Raw genomic sequence first — 19,366 nt, 5'->3', positions numbered from 1 at the left:
TCCCATTATCTTCCTGTTTCAGAGGTGCAACAGCGAGGACTATTATTACTAAGCAGGAAAATCGACGTTTCGGGCCAAAGCCCTTCATCAGGAATAGAGACAGGAAGCCTCCATCCCTCCACCCTGCAGGCACTCTGTCTCTATTCCTGATGAAGGGCTTTTGCCCGAAACGTCGACTTTCCTGCTCCTCGGATGCTGCCTGACCTTCTGTGTTTTTCCAGCACTACTCTGATCAAAACTCTGGTTTCCAGCATCTGCAGTCCTCACTTTTACCTACTATTATTACTAACCCTACTCCATAAAGTATTGTAAAAGGAGTCAAAGATGCTTGTGCATACATAAGAATCTGAACAATGGTGTTCAATGATCTGCTATTCCATGAATCATTCAATGATTGGAGTAAGTGATAGTCTAGTGGTATTACTGCTAAACTATAAATCCAGAAACTCAGGGAACCTAGGTTCAAAATCCCATTATGCCATATGGTGGAATGTGGAACTGAATAAAGAATGCAGAATGAAGTGTCTAATGATGACTATGAAACTGTTGCCAATTGTCAGAAAAAAAACCTGGCTCACTAATGTCCTTTAGGAAGAAACTCTGCCGTCCTTTATTGGTCTCCAGACTCACTGCAATGTGGTTAATTCTTACCTGCCTTCTGGGCAATTACGGATGGCCTAGCCAGTGAGTCCACATTCTATGAGTAAATTAAATAAAAATTGTCTTGGGTTTGCACTAGAGCAGGCTTGACTTCAATGGCGAGTGGTGGAAAGTCCAGAGATTTTTGGATTTTTGGGCTACAAGTTGCAATCGATCTATACGTGGGGAATATCAAAATGAATGATTTTTGCCCACAAGCTGTGGGATGATGTTAACATGAAATTAACCACTACTCGTGCATATACAGCAATTCCACTTTGACAAGTAATAAGGAAATCATAATGGTTATAGCAACATTATGAGTCAAAAGAGAAGCAACGCTGCTTTATCACAAAAAGTCAGCTTTCTGTCCATTCACAATCACAGTCTAATTTTTTTACATGATGTTGTATATTTCAACAATGCTTGAACCAATTTTTTCAGTGGTAATTAAGGAGAAGCTAACTATTAGGAGCGAGTTAGGTAAAGGCAATTAATTTCCATTGGAATAGAGATGGTCCTCATGTCTGTCGCACCTCATTTTCAGTAGCTTGGGACTGGTCTTTGGACAAAAATCTGTACAAAATGCATCATATTGATGGCTATGTACTTTAAGTGGTCCTAAACTGGACAGATGACTCATTAAAATGTTCATATTGAAACAGATTACATCCTCCCAACTATTTGCCTGAAGTCTGCATAAATCAGAAGAGAATTATGTTTTGTTTTTTTTCCTTTTACTCTCCTACATTTACGTAGATTCTTTGGTGGACCAGAATTCACCTCGTGCCTTTCAGCTATGGGATAGACAATTTCATTATTTATTATCATCCATTGCTGTCAACTCAAAAGCAAAGCTGGATTTTCTCATTGATGGTTAAGTCCAAGAACTCATATTCTTGACTCTATTATTCTTTTTGAATGTGGGGCTGGTGTAGATCCAAAGTAATCTCCGAAGTGTCCATCTCACCACATGGGTGTACATCAGGCACAGCAGACCTCATAATGTAGCAGAATGAAAATGGGATGATTTCTATAATAGGCCATGATATATTCTGCCACATTATTATGCAGGTAGACAAGGGGACTGGAAGGACACAGCAAGCTAGGCAGTATCAAGAGGTGGAGAAGTCAACGTTTTGGCTGTCACCCTTCTTCAGGCCATTATCATCCATGCAGTAACAAGGAAGATTTACCACAGGATATTGCACTAACCTGAAGTCTGATAGTGTATTTATACTGCAGAACTCTCCGGCAGTCCTACAGTCATAGGAAACACTGCTAGTTCTTTTTGGTTGTATGCTACAATTCAAGGTAGTTACTCCCATGCTGCTAATGGCAAATATACAAGACAATGGAGCAGAAAGTTGCTACAAACTCCTTCAAGCTGAAGGCATATTGCAGTCAAATCAGATTTTGTGCTATTGTGTAAAACAGGTGATACCCAAATTTTAGGCTGTTTAACTCAGTTCAAAGGAAATAAGAAAATGGGAGAACTGTAAACCAAGCAAAAGATTCCCCAATATCCATTTTATATCACACAAAAACAAGTGTTTGTAATCGTATAGTGACTCTAATGCAGCAAAAAGTCCCAAGGTGTTTGACAAGGTCAAAGTTACCTTCAGTGGCTTATGAACAACTGCATAGGCACAGTAATTTTCCTTTCACAGCTCTGTTCTTCCATAGTGTACGAGATCAACTCTGAGCAAACCGATTTGAAACATATTGTGCAACTACTTCAAGTAGAAACCTCAATATAAATATGGAATCAGATTTTCAGTATTAGCATTGCTGTAGGCAGCAGAACAAATGTTCTGGTATTTTGTTGCCAAAAGATAAGCCGATGGAAAATCAAAGGCTTGCTCCAATGGCAAATTGGGCACTCATTTCCATTAGTGTCGAACAAATGTTCAAAGTCACAAGAGGAGGGTTAATGTTTTGCACATGGGCTGAAGGGACAAACATCACTAAGTTTGCTTTGGAATTACATCTTTCGCTAACTTACTCAATATCCAACTGGTTGTGTAGATTAGGTGTATCAATTTTCTGAGCATTATGGTGGAAGTTGACACCAGAATGATTTTAAATGTGCACTTTTCAGACTCCAGAATCCTTTGCAAATTAATCATTATTTCTTAAATCCAGTCTGAAGTTGCAGTAATATTGACCAGTTGGACAACTGAGCAGCTGATAAGTTACAGAACCCCGAGTTGTGTGCCTGTCACTGAGTTAAAATAGTAAATGTCACAGCTGTTGCCAATGAACTGAGGCACCTTAGAATGCAACAGATTCAATGAAGGAATTTTTAACCTTGTTGCACTTCCCATATTCAAAAGGTGTGGTGCCGGAAAAGCACATCAGATCAGGCAGCATCCGAGGAACAGGAAAGTCAACGTTTTGAGTATAAGCCAATGTGATTCCTGATGAAGGGCTAATGCCCAAAATGTCAACTCTCCTGCTCCTCGGATGCTGCCCTGACCTGCTGAGCTTTTCCAATGCCATACTTTTTGACTCTGACGTCCCACCATCTACAATCCTCAGTTTCTCCTAGCACTTCCCATAATGTCTAATTCAAAGTGTTTTGCAATGTACTTTTATGAGTACATCTTGTGCAGCAGAAAACCTCATATAAGGGCTACTATCTTAGTTACTAGTCTTCTCCAAACAGAAACACATTTCTAGCAGATAAAGACACAAAGGTACAAGAAAAATCACAAAAAAATCACCGGGGTCATCAAAGTCACAACATTTCATTTTGCGGACAGACTATATGGCCCTACATGTACCTGATTTCCATACAATGTTTAGGAAAATAAAATTTGCTCCCAATAGATTAAAAACTAACCTTAAGATGAAGGTGGGAATGGCTAACTTGTGAGTACTTGTTCCGCGGTCATTGACTAAAAGGATTCAGAAAAGTGATCAGCTCAGCATAGATTTCAAGCCCCCCCAAAAATAAAGCATAATTAAGAAGGGTTAGGTCGGAAGTGAAGTGGAGAGGTCTTCAGCTAAAAACCACCACCGTCATGGGAGAAGACCAGGAGTTTATCTCAATAGCCTGATGGATAACAAAATCAACTGTTGCTATCATAGACTGTGAACCATTACAGACAAAAAAACACATGACCCATCGAGGGGGGAGGGGCACCTCCTCTGCCTCTCCATTCTACAAAATAGCTTCATTATGTGTAAAGTATTCTCCTCTGTCACAGATTGTACATTTCCTTTCTTTGTCAAATTAAATAATCCATCTCATCAAAAACTGTTGCTTCTTAACAAACTTAATAATGAACAGCCGATTGCCTAAATGAGGTAACTGTAGTCACAAACCCTCAACAATCAACACTGCCTCAAGTCTCACCAGGCTAGCTTTCCAATCTTGGAAAATTGGTAATTAAAGGAAGTCAAGGATATCTGGACTCAGGACATCAATGCATTTCCATTTACCTGTTGAATTCACTTTGCTATTTTTACTCACCCACTGTGATCAAACATGATCTCCATATGAGGTCTCCAATCTCCCTCAACACTAATTCTCCTCATCTCTACACTGAGGTGATTGCTGCCTCTGCCTCGTTAACACTTCTGATCTCCTCACTGAACCATTCTGATCACCTCCTCCTGAAGCCCTTCAAATCTCCCTCCATGACCCTATAGATCTCCTCCATGGGGCCCTTGATCATACCTTGACTTCCCTCAGCTTCCAATCTCATCACCATCTCAAACACTATCATCCCTCTTTTCCTGCTCTCAGTTCCCCAGTTGTGGTCCAATATCAAATCTCTACCTGTTCAATAGCCAACAGTCCTCTCAATCTGGTTGGCTGCAACTAGGAAACAGAGCCAAAGATCCTATTAAACTTATCAGGACCTGAAGGAAACCTGTTCTTCAGGGTTGCCTGAACTCAAACAAACCCACTGTTCCTTCCTAGCTTCTCAGTTAAGATTCAGCCCTTCGACATTCTTTGGTTACACTTTTTCGAACTCAACTCCAAACCATTCCAGCCTCTACCACCATGAGATTTATTTTTCATGCAATACTCAACAATGTCCGAAGGCCTTTTATCGTGCTGCCCTCAAGTTAGGTGCTGCTGACTTCATCAAACAGAACATACCAGTTCGACAATAAGGATTGGTTTTAGTAGAATTGGATAAATCTGTACCTTAAACAGGTCTGACTTCTCGAAAAGAATGAGCTGAAAATGTGTTGCTGGAAAAGCGCAGCAGGTCAGGCAGCATCCAAGGGACAGAAGAATCGATGTTTCGGGCATAAGCCCTTCTTCAGGAAACCTGATTCCTGAAGAAGGGCTTATGCCCGAAACATTGATTCTCGAACTCCTTGGGTGCTGCCTGACCTGCTGCGCTTTTCCAGCAACACATTTTCAGCTCTGATCTCCAGTATCTGCAGTCCTCACTTTCTCCTTCTCGAAAAGAATGCCAAGTATGAACAAAGTCAAAATAGCAAAACAAAGAAAGAGATTTGTTTGTTTGGTAAATACAGTCCATTGTTTTCATTTTTACTATTTTTTTATTTTTCTCAGATTTGACTTTCATCTCAAATAACTCAGTTCTTCATTATATGTTTCCTAATACACCTGCCTCTGATCAAATCCTATTGTGTAAAGTTAACTCCTGTCTTTTGTTTAAACTTTGCCTCAATTATGACAAGAATTAAATAAGCAGGCAACTGGGATTGTAATTGAAGAGACTACTTCTGCTTAAATGCAGCCAGTAGCTGAAAGAGGTCATACAAGAAGTAAGTGCATAATGGCTTGTGGATATGACTGCGGACCAAGGTGAAGACAGCTCACACGCAACATTATCAAAGTACAATATATCTCAGAATCACATAACTATTAAAACGAAGGATTTCGTTCAGCTCACCTTCTCTGCTCCACCTCCCTGAATGAATAATACACCTTGTACCATTCCTTCACCTTCTCCCTACAAACCTGTACGTTTTTTCTTTTCAGCTAATAATCCAACTTCTTTTTGGATGCCTTAATTGAACCTGTCTTCACCACAGAATCAGGAAGCTCATCCCGGATCTCAACCACTCACTGCATGAGAAAGGTTTCTCCTCATTGCATCTTTTTCCAATCTGTGGTCTCTCATTCTCAACCCTTCCCACAATGGAAACGGTTTCTCGCAAACTACTCTATCTGGATTCCTTGTAAATTTGAATACCTCCATTAAATCTCTTTTCTAACAAAAAACAGTCCCAACTTCTCCAAGTTGTCCACATAACTGATGTTTCTCAAGTATCAAAACACGACTAACCAGATGGGTTAGCCAATTTAATTTTAAAAAGTTGCCATATGAATTACTAACATAAAAAAAATTCAGTTCTTTTATTCAATATGGTTAACAGTGACAAGGCCAGAAATTGCACTAGAGGAAGTGGATGGTAGTGGGACACTTTCTGGAGTCACTGTAATCCACATGATTTTGTCATTTGTGTTGTGTTATAATACATCAGAGAAACCTATCAGCCTATTTCAGAGGACAGATAAGAGTAAACTACATTACTGTCACAGGCATGTCAGACCATTACTGACATTCATAATTCTATGAATACAGAGCTCATCCTTGTACTTTCAGAGTTTCCCATTTTGGGATACAATATTTAGCAAAATACTCACTAATCATCCACAATACAGCAGTGCAGTACAGAAAAAGTGTTTCACTTCACCAGAGAAGATGTTAAGACATCACCCCCAATTACCTTAAGATTCACATTAAAGATGTTAAAGAAAAGGCAACCTTCATTTCTGAACCATCACTGAAGTGAAGTATCTAAACATTTATCTCACTGCTGTTTATAGAATCTGGTTGTACACTGATTAATTACTACATGTTCCTATATTACAATGATGGCTATTCTTCAAAAAATATTTGTTGCTTGTGATGTGTTATGGCTAACCCTGACTCAAAATAATTATATAATTAAAAATTCTTTTTTTTAATTTTATAAAGACGACTGAAAAATCTACCCCTTGGGAGATGGTCAGTATTTTCTTAGAGTTAGTGAGACTATGTGATTTCTAAGTTATAGAATTTGTAAGTGGTAAGTAAGAGAAACTTTTGATAACATATGAATAAAATAGATTTTATTTTGTTCTATGAGGAATATGGTGGGGCCACACATTCAAGAGGTAAAGCACAGGAAAACAGCTGCTTCATGTTCATAATATCCTATTCATTCAAATCAAAAGATGGAAATCTCTGAGCATTATAGTTATTAGCGTAGGATCTCAGAACATGTGTCCCAATATCTGGACATGTGATTTTTCCATGAGTGTTTGCTGAATGTAAAAATGCTTTCTGGCTTGAGAAAAACTGATGAAATACAAATACATTTACAAAACATTTCTCTACATTACAAAACAGAAATAAATACTAGTACTGTATTCGCTTGATAAACTATTTTTTATAAAAATTCCCTTTCAAAAAAAGACATAGTGTAATACTGAATAAGTTAAAAATGAATTAATACATTCACACTTTTCTGTATTGCAAATCATGACTCAGATTAATTGTGAAGGCATTTAGGATAGGTAATAAATTACTAATGATAAATGTCAGATTTCATAGAAATGTGTCGCCCAGACAGTTCTCCACCGCACCTCCTCCATTCCCCACTCCAATGCTCCAAAGCCCCCACCCTTCCAAATGCAATAAAGACAGGGTCCCCCTTTTCCTCACCTACCACTCCACCCATCTCTGCATCCAACCCATCATCTTTAAACAATTCCACAACTCCAACTAGACCGCATCACCAAAGACATCTTCCCCTCCCACTCGTCTCTGCCTTCCACAAGGACCATTCCCTTTACTAATCCTTGGTTCGCGCCACTCTCCACACCAACCCTCCCGAACAGCACCCCCTCTCCCCCCAATACCTTCCCCTGCAACCGTAAAAGATGCAAAATCTGCTGTTACACCACCCCCTCACTTCCAGCCCCCAAACACTCCTTCCAGGTGAGGCAGAGGTTCACCTGTCCAGCCTAGTTTACTATAACCGGTGCTCCTGATGTGGTCTTCTCTACATCGGGGAGACCAAACATAAACTCAGGGCACGTTTTGCTGAGCATTTCAGCCGGGCCTGCAGGGGCTAACCTGACCTCCCAGTCACCGCCCATTTTAATTCCCCTTCCCACTCCCTTTCTAAAGTGACCATCCTTGGCCTTCTCCGCTGCCACAGCAAATCAGACTACAAATTGGGGAAACAACACCTCATCTTCTGCCTGGGCAGCCTACAGCTCAGAGGACTCAACATTGAGTTCTCCAATTTCAAATTACCTCCTTTCCATCCCTGAATCCCTTCCCAACGTCCACCACTTCCTCTGACAAACCCTTCCTTCCAGCAACCAATAGGATTCATCCCTCCCATCAACCAACCAGGCCACACCCTCTACTCGTGTTCACCTATCACTACCTCAGCACTCCACCCCTCCCCACCCAAAACCCTCCGCCACCCCCACCTCCACTTTATCTGCTGCTCCCCTTACCCCCATCCCCAGTCCTGAAGAAGGGTTACACCCGAAACATTGATTTCTCCACCTCCTGATGCTGCTTGGCTTGCTGTGTTCTTCCAGCCTCCTGCTTGTCGACCTTGGATTCCAGCATCTGCAGTTTTTTCATCTCCTCACAGAAATGTGTCTGTCAGAAACTTCAAAAGCATTATTCTCAATGCAGATTTACTCCAGCTATTTCCTACAGGAAAACAAAACTCAATCTCTGAAAACCACCTTGATTAATTTTCAGATATGAAGCACTTATCGCGATACTGACTGGTTTAAAATCTGATTGAAGATTTGTAGCTCGGGTATCCACAACATACTGACTGGTATTGGTAAGAACAGAATTTATCCATAATTTGTCTGCAATACATACCATCATCTGTATCAGTTGCTTTTACAGTTAGAATGCTTAATCCAGGGGGAAGATTTTCCAACACTGCAGTGCTGTAGGTAGCTGGACTGAAAACTGGAGGATTATCATTCACATCCAGCACATTGAAATAAACTCGGACTGTGCTGAACTGTCCACCACCATCTTCTGCTCGAACAGTGAGAATGTAATATGGCTGCTTCTCATAATCCAGGGTTTGCGTCAGATTGAAAACACCAGTCACAGAATTGAGGAAAAACACCCCATCTTTATCATCCTCTTCTACCATGTATGTGATTTCCCCATTCGTCCCGGAATCTGCATCACTGGCCAAAGTGGCTGCCACGATTGAGCCTAAAAGAAAGAATATTCAATGAAAAGCAACATTAAAGAATCGATATCAGTATCTTAAAAATTAACACACATTGATTCTTCTTTGAAAACCTTTTCCCATTTCTATTTTCTTACTTACTTTTTGAAAGGAAAAAGCACTATTCATCTTCAATGAATAATTTTCATTTCAATAACACCAGGAACATCTTGTCTCTATCATTAACTCATAGCTGCCCTACTTTGAAGCAACTGTCATTGTTTAATTTATTAAGTACTAAAATCAAAATATTTCATTACCTCACTGCATTTGTCAATAATCTGTACAGAATCATTTTGTATAGTACATTTTATAAAATTCCTCCATATCACTAAAAAAGTCAATAATTATTACCTATCCCTAATTTAGCTTGCAAAGACACTGACATGCCATTTCCTTGAATAGTTACAGGTCCTGAGGAGAAAGTATTCACACTGAGCCGTCAGGGACAGCACTCCAGAACTGGGATCATGCAAGGATATAGAAACAACTATGTATTCCTGAGTCATGATGGTGTGTGACTTGGAGCTGGTGGTGTTTTGATGTCTCCTAGCAGTAGGAATTGCAGGCGTGGGAGGTGCTGTCAATGATGCCTTGGCAAGTTGCAAGTGTGCCCCTTGTAGATGGAAAGCATTGCAGCCATGCTGTGCATATGGTGGAGGGTGTATACATTTCAGGTGGCAGATGAGATGTTAATCAAGTGGGCTGTTTTGTCCTAGTTGATGCTGACCTTACTGGGTGTTGGTGGAGCTGTGTTTAGCCAGGGAAGTGGTAAATATTCCATTAAATTCCTGATTTGTGTCTTGTGGAGGTGGAAAAGGTGAGTCATATAGGTGAGTTACATTGCACAGAACACAGTCTCTTATCTGTGTCTGGGCTGGGTGTGCCTTTATTGTGGCTGACTTTGCATATGTTTAATAATTATCTTCTATTTTCTATTATTGTACAATCTATTATAAAAAATTCAGTTTATGTTAGTAATACATAATATGCATATATTATACAAACACATAACATCACACAAGTAGTTTGGTGGGTTGTTTAGAACTATGATAAAACACTTTACATATTCTGTTTGGTTATCACAGCTTTGTACAGTAACCAGTCCGTAAATGACCAAGCAATTTGTAAGTCCTTTACAGTTGAATTCCATTTTAACTGTGAACCTTTTTAATATTATCTTTTTCATTTTCTTTGGCCAGGCAATGTTACTGTCTTTAGAATTTTTTTTCAACCAAGAGTTAAACTAATGCAAAATAGCACTTTTTTTTCCAAAAGAAGGGAAGGAAGTGGAGAACAAGGCCAGGAATTTATTTTAAGAAGGTCAGTTGTTACTCTCCTGAGAATGCAACAGAGGCATCCAACGCTGGATTAACTTGAACCTCCCACAATCTCCTTCCCTGTGAAGGGCAACAGAAGATTATGTTTAACCCTAGGTAGATATAAACACAATGTAGGAACAAATTACTGCACATGCTGGAATCTGTACTGAAAACAGCAAGTGCTGGAAATCACAGCGGGTCAGGCAGCATCCATGGACAGAGAATAAGCTAATGCTTCGAGGTCAGATGACTCCTCATCAGAGCTGACATGAAGAGTGGAGAGGGCAGCGTTTATGCAATTGCAGGGGGGTGGAGTACTGGGGGAGAAAGGTTGTTGATAGTGTAGATTAAGTGATTAGAATGCAAAAACGGCAGAAAAATGGTATGTCTAACTGCCAGACTGGAAAGAACAGAGGATCCCACTGGGGTGGGGGGGGGAGAGAAAAGAGGACATGGTGACAGAGAATATAACAAGTAAAGCCACAAGAAAGGGAAGAAATGAGAATGGGTTCACGTCTGAAGGAGTTGAGCTCAATGTTCTGGATTTGATTTGTTTTGGATTATGGTGGCACAATGGCTCAGCGGCTAGCACTACTGCCTGATAGCACCAGGGGTCCAGGTTCAAGTCCAGCCTTGGGTGACTGTTGTATGCAGTTTGCACATTCTCCCTGTGTCTGTGGGAGTTTCCTCTGGGTGTTCCGGTTTCCTCCCACAATCCAAAGATGTGCAAGTTAGGTGAGTTGGCCATGCTAAATTGCCAACTGTGTTCAGCGATATGTCGTTTAGATGCATTCGTCAGAGATAAATTTAGAGGAATGGATATGAGTGGGTTACTCTTTGGAGGGTCAATGTGAACTTCTTGGGCCAAATGGCCTGTTTCCACACTCTAGGAACTCTACTAATAAGTCACTCTAAAGAGGCTGGTCAATGATTTTATTTAAGTGAGGTTCAGTGTCAGATTTTGAGAGCTGTTTGAATTTATAGCTGCTGAAGGGGACAGGAGCTATCAATTTGAGCAGGACAGTGTTTTTCCAGGGCTGGTTGTCAGCCAACAACAGAAGATGTGTTTCCAGCTGCTAGCCCGTCATGCAATTTGGTTGCTTTGATCTATCCTTACCTGTAATCATCTGATTCCCAACTCTGTGACCTCTCCTCCTCCAATATCTCACTCCTATCCATCACTTTCTAAGATCTCTCCTGCCACAATTCCTCTCTCCCTAAAATCTTTTTTGCCATGATTGCTTTCTCCTTATCTGCTACGTCTTCCTCATTTCCATAAGACCATATGAAATAGGAACAGGAGTAGGCTATTTGGCTCCTCGCCCCTATTCCACCATTCAATCGGGTCATGGCTGATCTGACATACCTCATGTCCACTTTCCTGCATTTTCTCCCAAACCCTCGATTTTCCAACGGAGCAAGAACCAGTCTGTCTCAGCCTTCAATTTGCATAATGACTCTCCTCCACAGCTCTCTTTGACAAGGAGTTTCAAAGACTCATGACCCTCTGAGAGAGGAAATTCCTCCATATCCCATTCTTCAATTATTGCCCCTTTCCTGTGAGACTATGCCTTCTAGTCCTAGACTCTCTCATGAGGGGAAACATCCTCTCAGCATTTACCCTGTCAAGTCCTTTAAGAAGCCCATATGTTGAAATGTGATCACCTCATTGTTTCCTAAACTCTAATGAACTGAAAATGTGTTGCTGGAAAAGTGCCGCAGGTCAGGCAGCATCCAAGGAGCAGGAGAATCAATGTTTCAGGCATGAGCCCTGAAGGGGTCATGCCCGAAATGTCGATTCTCCTGCTCCTTGGATGCTGCCTGACCTGCGGCGCTTTTCCAGCAACACATTTTCAGCTCTGATCTCCGCCATCTGCAGTCCTCACTTTCTCCTAAACTCTAATGAACATAAACCTGTTTAACCTTTGTTTAGAAGACAATCCCTTCATAACAGAAATATCCCAGTGAACCTTCCCTGAACTATTCCAATGAAATAAAATATTTTCCTAAATAAGGGGACCAAAACTACCCACACTATTCCTAACATGATCTCAGTGGCACCTTGTGCAGTTGCAATAAGATTTTCCCTCCTCTTATATTGTAACACCTTTGAAATGAGCATCAACAGTACGTTAGCTGTTCTGCTAACACTGGTGTGCTCACTTTCTGTTTATACACAAACAGCCCCAAGTCCCTTTGTGCTACAGCTTTTACGGACCTTTCTCCATTTAAATAATACTGTTTTATTTTATTGTCCCTTCAGATTTGCCCACATTATACTCTATTTAGCATCCTTTTGCTCACTGGACGTAACCCTCCCAGTGATCTCTCTGCTGCACCTGGACCCAGGTCCCCCGCCTCCCCCCACCCGATTCCTGATCTTCTCAAATTGCTGAGACTCATCCCTCGTGGTCCCCAGCTGTGGACCTCCACCTCAGGCTTTCTCCCCTGGCAGTGAGCCAACTTGCAATGTGGCTGGATGCCAAGTGGCAAAAGGAGTTTAAAAAAAAACTCTAATGTGCTCCGTCTGTTAAATTCAGCAGGAAATCCATATTCCTGACATTTCTGGATTTCCCAGCTGATTACACATGCCTCTGTCCCCTCCCCATAAATACTGGGACAATTGTTTATGATCACCTTTGTCTTAAAGTTAGACACCTCCTAGAATAATGCAGGCCCATGACCCTTCTTTGAAGAAAGTAAAATTGAAGCATTTTTCTCATTATTTATGGAAGGCATTATTTCAAAACACTCCTATGTATTTATTTATCAAGATGTATTTATACAGGATATTCTACTTAAGCCTCAGAGCTTGTTTACTATGTATTTCTGCTCAAGGGCAGCCGACAACACAATCCAGGCCAGAGAGAGAGAGAAGATACAGCCCAGATCAGCTTGGGATAGTTTATAACATATGGAATCCCTTAGCACTTGGCCTCTTGTTTTGCAGGCAAGTAACTAACAATTACATATTCACAATGGAACTTGATTTGAGATGACTGGAGTCGTGTTCAGCATGATGCCAATGTGTTACCTTCTTAGTCCTGGAATACCCATATATCCGGGAAGTATGCTATTTTATGATGGTCACGCATACAATAGGGTATTCGCATTATGTAACAATATGACCACCCAACAGACACAAATTAGGATCTCCTTTGACTATTAAAGAGTGAAGGAGCTGGTTAGTTTAGACAGCTAACGTGATGTTGGAATGTGGATCAGATTAACACAAACAGCAGAGTTTGTTCGCTATCCTAGGTCAGGTTTGCTTGGAACTTGCCTCTTTACCATGTTTGTAGTCAAAAACATAAACTTTGCATGTTATTTTCACAATAACCACCAAATACCTGCCTTCAGGTAGAAACCTGAGAAAAAATACTTAAATAGTGAAACGGATCTTGGAAGCTACTCCCAAAACAATTGCCCTGACAAGGAGTCCATCAGTTTATGAATTCTTCACTAATATTATGATTATTGTTGTGAGGTTTGCTTTAATTTCTGCCCTTACCCGGTGCAGTGTCCTCTGGTATGTCAAATGAATACACATCCCTGGAGAATTTCGGTGTGTGATCGTTGACGTCACTGACGGTGATGTTGATCCTCATATCTGAGGATTGCAGCCCATCATCAGCCCGGACCAGTAAAGAATACTTGGAGCGGCGCTCCCGGTCCAACCGCTTTGTGGCTAGAAGATCCCCGGATTCTGGGTCGATACGAAAACTGTTGTCCGCCCCACTAATAATTGTGTATGTCACGAGGGCATTTGGACCCTAAGTTAGGAAAAAGGAGACTCACATGAATTCCAAGTAATAAAATTCTGTGTTTTTGATACATCAAGCCAATATCTTCAGTGATATACCTCTGAAACATTTCTTTTTCAGTTAAAAAATCAAGTTTCATTTTCATATCCAGTAATGATGCATTTCCACACGAGATGCAGAATGTTTCATACATTGTTGCAGTAACAATGTTGTTGACTATTTTAGTTCCTCCTTTTGAAGTCCTTCTCACAACCAGGATATGTAACACGCCAAATGGTAACATCTGTTTCTTACCTAAATAATGTTGCTCCATTTCAGGTTATGTAACATCCAGACATGTAATGTAATGTAATGATGTAATATAAACTCTGCTCCCTCCACCAGCTTGTCAATATCTTTCTGAAGTTCGATACTCTCCTCCTTACAGTTTACAGTGTTTTCAAATTTTGTGTTGTCTGCAAACTTTGACATTGTCCACTGTATACCAAATGATCGTTAATATTAACCAGGAAAAGCAAAGGTCCCCTGGGAAACAATACTGCAAACCTTACCCCCAGCCTGAAAAAAAATTCATTTACTCTTTGTTTCCCATCACTCAGCCAATTTTGTATCTTGGTTGCAACTGTCCCTTTTAAATCCATGAAGTCTAGTTTTGCTCTCAAACGTACTGCATGTATCAAAGATCTTTTTTGTGTACTTGTACATTATATCAACAGCACTTTGTTCATTAACCGTCCCCGTTACCTCTTCTAAAAAATACTCTAGCAGATTAGTCAAATATGATTTTCTCTTCAGAAACCTATGTTAACTCTCCTTAGTTAACTTACTTTTCTTGATGTGACCATTTATTCAATCTCAAATTATTGTTTTCAGAAGTTCCCTTTTAAAAATGTTAGATTCCCTACAGCGTGGAAACAGGCCCTTCAGCCCAACAAGCCCACACCGACCCTCTGAAGAGTAACCCACCCAGACCCATTTCCCTCTGACTAATGCACTTAACATTGGGTAATTTTGCATGGCCAGTTCATCTGGCCTGCACATCTTTGGATTGTGGGAGGAAACCCACACACAGAGAGAATGTGCAAACTCCACACAGCCAATCACCCAAGCTAGAATTGAACCTGAGACCCTGCTGCTAAGAGGCAGCAATGCAAACCACTGAGCCACCATGCCACCCCCATTGAACTAACTGAACTTGTGATTGCTAGGTTTATCCTTTTTTGAATAAGGGCATAATGCTTACAATTCTCCAGTTCTCGGGCAACATTCCGGAAGCTAAGGAAAACTGCAAGATTATGATAGTGCCTCTGCAATTTCTATTCCCACTTCCTTCAGTATCCTTGAATACATCTCGTATGGTCCTAGTGTTTTGTCAAATTTAAGTACAGACAACCTATCTCGTATCTCCTCTGTATCAATTTTGAACCTTTCATTGAATGAATGTCCTCATTTTTATCAGGTCTTGGCTGGCTTCTGCTGCCTTGGGAAAGGTAGATGCAAGGCAGGCACTTAATACCTCAGCCATGTTCTCTGCTTCAGTGTGGAAATTCCCTTTTTGACTGCTAGTTGGCCCTATTCCTCTTTTTAACACAGTTTTATTATTTATGAATCTATTGAAGACTCTGGAATTCCCTTTGTGAGCTACCAATTTTTTCCCATAATCCTTCTTTGTTTTTCTTATTTGCTTTTTCAACTCCTTTCTGAACATCTTACATTCAGCCTGGTTTTCAGTTGTATTTCCTACCTTGTCATAAGCACACTTTTCCCTTCATTTTAATTTATCTCTCCCTTCTCATTCATGGGGCACTGGAGTTACTCACCCTTCCTTTTCCATCTGAGGGAATAAACATTGACTGTGCCTGAACCATCTCCTTTTTTGAAGGTAGCACATTTTTCAGTTGCAGATTTGCCTGTCAACCTGTGCCTCCAATCTATCCAGCTCAATGCTATTCTTACATCATTGAAGCCAGCTCGCCCGAGTTAACTATTCCTCCTCTAAATCGTCCTTTTCCACTTTTTCATCCTCTGGGTACAATGTTGACTGACATCTAAATGTATCCCCCACTGACACTTAATCTACTTGGCCCACAACAGAACCAGGTCTGGCAGTACCTTCTCTTCCATGGACCTGACACATATTGCTGTAAAACATTCTGGCTAGGTTATACCTGTTGAAGTTTAGATGAGTAAGAGGCAACGTGATTGAAACATATAAATTCCTGAGAAGTCTTGACAAGGTAAATGTGGGCAGAATGCTTCATCATATGGGAGAGGCTGGAACTAGGGGGCAATGTGTAAAAATCACATTGTTTAAAACAGAGGTTGTGCAAATTTTCTTTTCTTACAGGATTGCAAGACTTTGGAACTCTCTGAAACATTTGTGGCATCAGAATCATTGAATATTCTTAAGGCAGAGGTAAAAAGATTCTTGTTAAGGGATTAAAGTCGTGAGGAATATGATCTTGAGGTTACAATTGGATCAGCCATGAACTTACTGAGTGCAGAACAAACTTGTAGGATATGGATGGCACAGTGGCTCAGTGGTCATCACTGCTACTTCGTAGCGCCAGGGGCTCAGGTTCAATCCCTGCCTCGGGCGACTGTTTGTGTGGAGTTTGCACGTTCTCCCAGAGTTTGTGTGGGTTTCCTCCCACAGTCCAAAGATGTGTAGGTTAGGTGGATTGGCCATGCTAAATTGCCCATCGTATTCAGTGATGCATAGTTTAGGTGGATTAGCTGTGGAAAATGTAAAGTGATAAGGAAGGGGTGAGAGTCTGAGTGGGATGCTATTCTGAGAGTTGGTGTGGACTTGCTGGGCCAAATGGCCTGTCTCCACACTGTAGGGACTCTCCAATAATGATTCTGGCTGAATGGCCTACTCCTGATTCAAACATTTTTATGTCCTTAAGCCCTATGGGACAGTCTCTTTCTTTCGCACTGCAAAGCTCCTTAACTAATGCTGCCACACTCCCTCCATTGTTTCCTTTCCCCCCTTCCAGGACCTGTAACCTCCTGTAATATATAACTCCCAATCTCTCCCTTTAGCAACCTCTCTGTAATAGGCCATACCATGATTTTACATGGCAACCTTTCCTGCAATGATGTTCCTTGAACAAGGTTATATTGTCCTTCTTTTATTTTTAGGAGGTTGTAAAGACACAGGCTCTGAAATGTTTCGGTTTTGAAGGGTTTTAGGGCCAATTTGATTATAGCTAATAGATACTGCCTCAGGCAAAAGGCTTTCAAATAAAAAAAAATACACTTCTACAATGTAAGAAGAGTGGCAAGTTCTCCCAGCTCAGCTTTTCTCTGGTTTGTTTTTTTTTGCCAGTCTGGTTATTCACTGAAAGCAGTCGGGCAGTTAGAGGCTGCTGATCCAAGAAACAGCTACATGAAACAGCTAGAGAAACTCTCACTCTAACTTCTCTCCTGTAAGACCCTGTGTTTGACTTTTCCTTTTGTGCCAAGGGGCATTTATGGGGATTGCTGCAAGTATTTGGAACAGCATCATTAAGTTGTGATAATCTGTTGGGTTTTCGGATAGTTTGTTATTCTGTATTCTGTTCTCTTTTGTTTGTGTTTCATTCAGTAATCTTGTAAATAAATTCTGTTTTGTTTAAAACTAAGTGGTTTGACCAGCTGCATCTCTCCTGGAATATCCACTTCACACCTACTTAAAACAACTAGCAAAGCTAGGGTCTGGGCTACTGTCTTGAAATGTTTTGAGGTGGTCTGGTCCATAACAATACCTACAATACCTATAACTCAACAGTCTCACTGATTATACTTGATACTTTCACAAAAATGCATGTATTCCTGCTTAGTTTCACCCTTAATCACACAATGACTTTTAACATGATATTCTCTATTCTAGTTTAACTATCTCTACTAGATTTTTCTGCACCTTGGTCTTTGTCTCTGATTTTCTCTCCTGCTTTCAGCAGCACTGCCAATTTAGTTTAAATCCTTCCCATCAGCACTGGAAAAACAGCTTGCAAAGAATTCAACCCTGGCTCTGTTCTGATGCAATCTGGTGCCAACTCCTCAAAACACATTTCCAGTGTCTCTAGAACCTAAAGCCCTCCCACCTGCGCTATCCATCCAGCCAAGTATTCATCTGTCTTAGCCTCTTGTTTCAGCACTCTGTTGCTGGAGGCACTCCGAGTAATTAGAGGGTTACTATTCTTGACATTCTGCTTGTTAGTTTTCTGTATAGCTCTCTAAACGATGGCTGCAGGAATACATTCCCCTTCTTGCCTATGTCATTGGTACCAACATGAACAATGACCTCTCGCTCAACACTTTCTTCAAGAACAATGTCCTGCAACTGCTCTGAGACACCACTGACGCTATCAGCAGGGAGGCAACATACCATCTTGCTGTCATATCCTGGGCTTCCAAATCTCCTACCTGCTCCCTTAACTAAGAAATTCCTTAACAGTAGATTGGAATAAAATATCCTTTATTGAATAGACTTTATTGTCACATGTACTCCATTGTAGAAGTACAAATGTCTGTCTCTTATGGTGCCATCTTAGGTACAAGTATCTATGTATAATCTTGGAGAGAAAGAGGAATAAACAGTGGTTGCATTACTTTATAGAGTTTAAAAAAAAAGTTAGAAATAAAACACCATTAAAGGATTGACATTATAGTCACGTAAGAAATGTTAAATAAACATTACATGGTAGCAGCTCAGCACAGGGCCTCCGCACATGGTCTGACCTCCTGTGCCAGAACCCAGTCCAACAGCTGTCCCCACTCTGCTCCAAGCCCCAGTCGACTTTGTACCAGCACTCAGCTGCTCCAAGGTAAATTCTGAAACTGCCTCCCCTGCGCTGGTCTTCGCCTGGGACTCGCTGCATGCGCACTGCTCTGGGACTAGCTGCCTGCGCACTGCTCTGGGACTCGCTCCCCTTGTAGTGCTCCAGGACTGTTTCCCCAAGTGCTGTTCCGTGACTCACAGCCCATGCTGTTCTGGGACTCACTGCTCACACCTGCCGCTGCTCCAGGATTCGCCTCCAGTGTAAAAAGTGGGGGCCTACACAACTTGCCGAGAGATGAGGCAGCAGCCCTGTATTGAACCGAAGACCCCCCTTTGTGTGTGAGGCAAACATAATAACCACAACACTCCAGAAACACAGGGGAGCTGCTGACCCCAGGGGAGCATCTATGTTATCCCTCCTCACAGACTGCGGTGCTCAAAATGGAGTGCATTTTTGTGCATGCGAAAGACCAGTACTGCTCTTCCTCTCTTCTGCCTTCTCTCTTGTGGGGTTGAACTATCTATGATTGCAAGAGCTTAGGTATTCCTACCCTCCTCTGAGGAACCACTGTCCTTATCAGTACCCAGAATGGAAAACCGGTCAGTGAGCAAGT

At 41.2% G+C, this 19,366-nt stretch overlaps 1 protein-coding gene across 1 annotated transcript in view; it reads right to left on the bottom strand.

The window, feature by feature from the left end:
- fat4 (FAT atypical cadherin 4) overlaps positions 1 to 19,366 on the bottom strand; it is a 308,318-nt gene that overhangs the window by 152,738 nt on the left and 136,214 nt on the right. Inside the window, exons 3-4 of the mRNA XM_060851445.1 lie at positions 13,735 to 13,996; positions 8,535 to 8,885 (exon numbers count right to left, since the gene is read on the bottom strand). Coding sequence (XP_060707428.1) covers positions 8,535 to 8,885; positions 13,735 to 13,996 — 613 coding nt within the window. The remainder of the gene's footprint in view (positions 1 to 8,534; positions 8,886 to 13,734; positions 13,997 to 19,366) is intronic.

The sequence above is a fragment of the Hemiscyllium ocellatum genome, chromosome 36 (assembly GCF_020745735.1).
Source record: "Hemiscyllium ocellatum isolate sHemOce1 chromosome 36, sHemOce1.pat.X.cur, whole genome shotgun sequence".
In the NCBI taxonomy this organism is placed as follows: Eukaryota; Metazoa; Chordata; class Chondrichthyes; order Orectolobiformes; family Hemiscylliidae; genus Hemiscyllium; species Hemiscyllium ocellatum.
The sequence above is the reverse complement of the archived record's forward strand: the minus strand, read 5'-3'. Positions and strand labels throughout refer to the sequence as shown.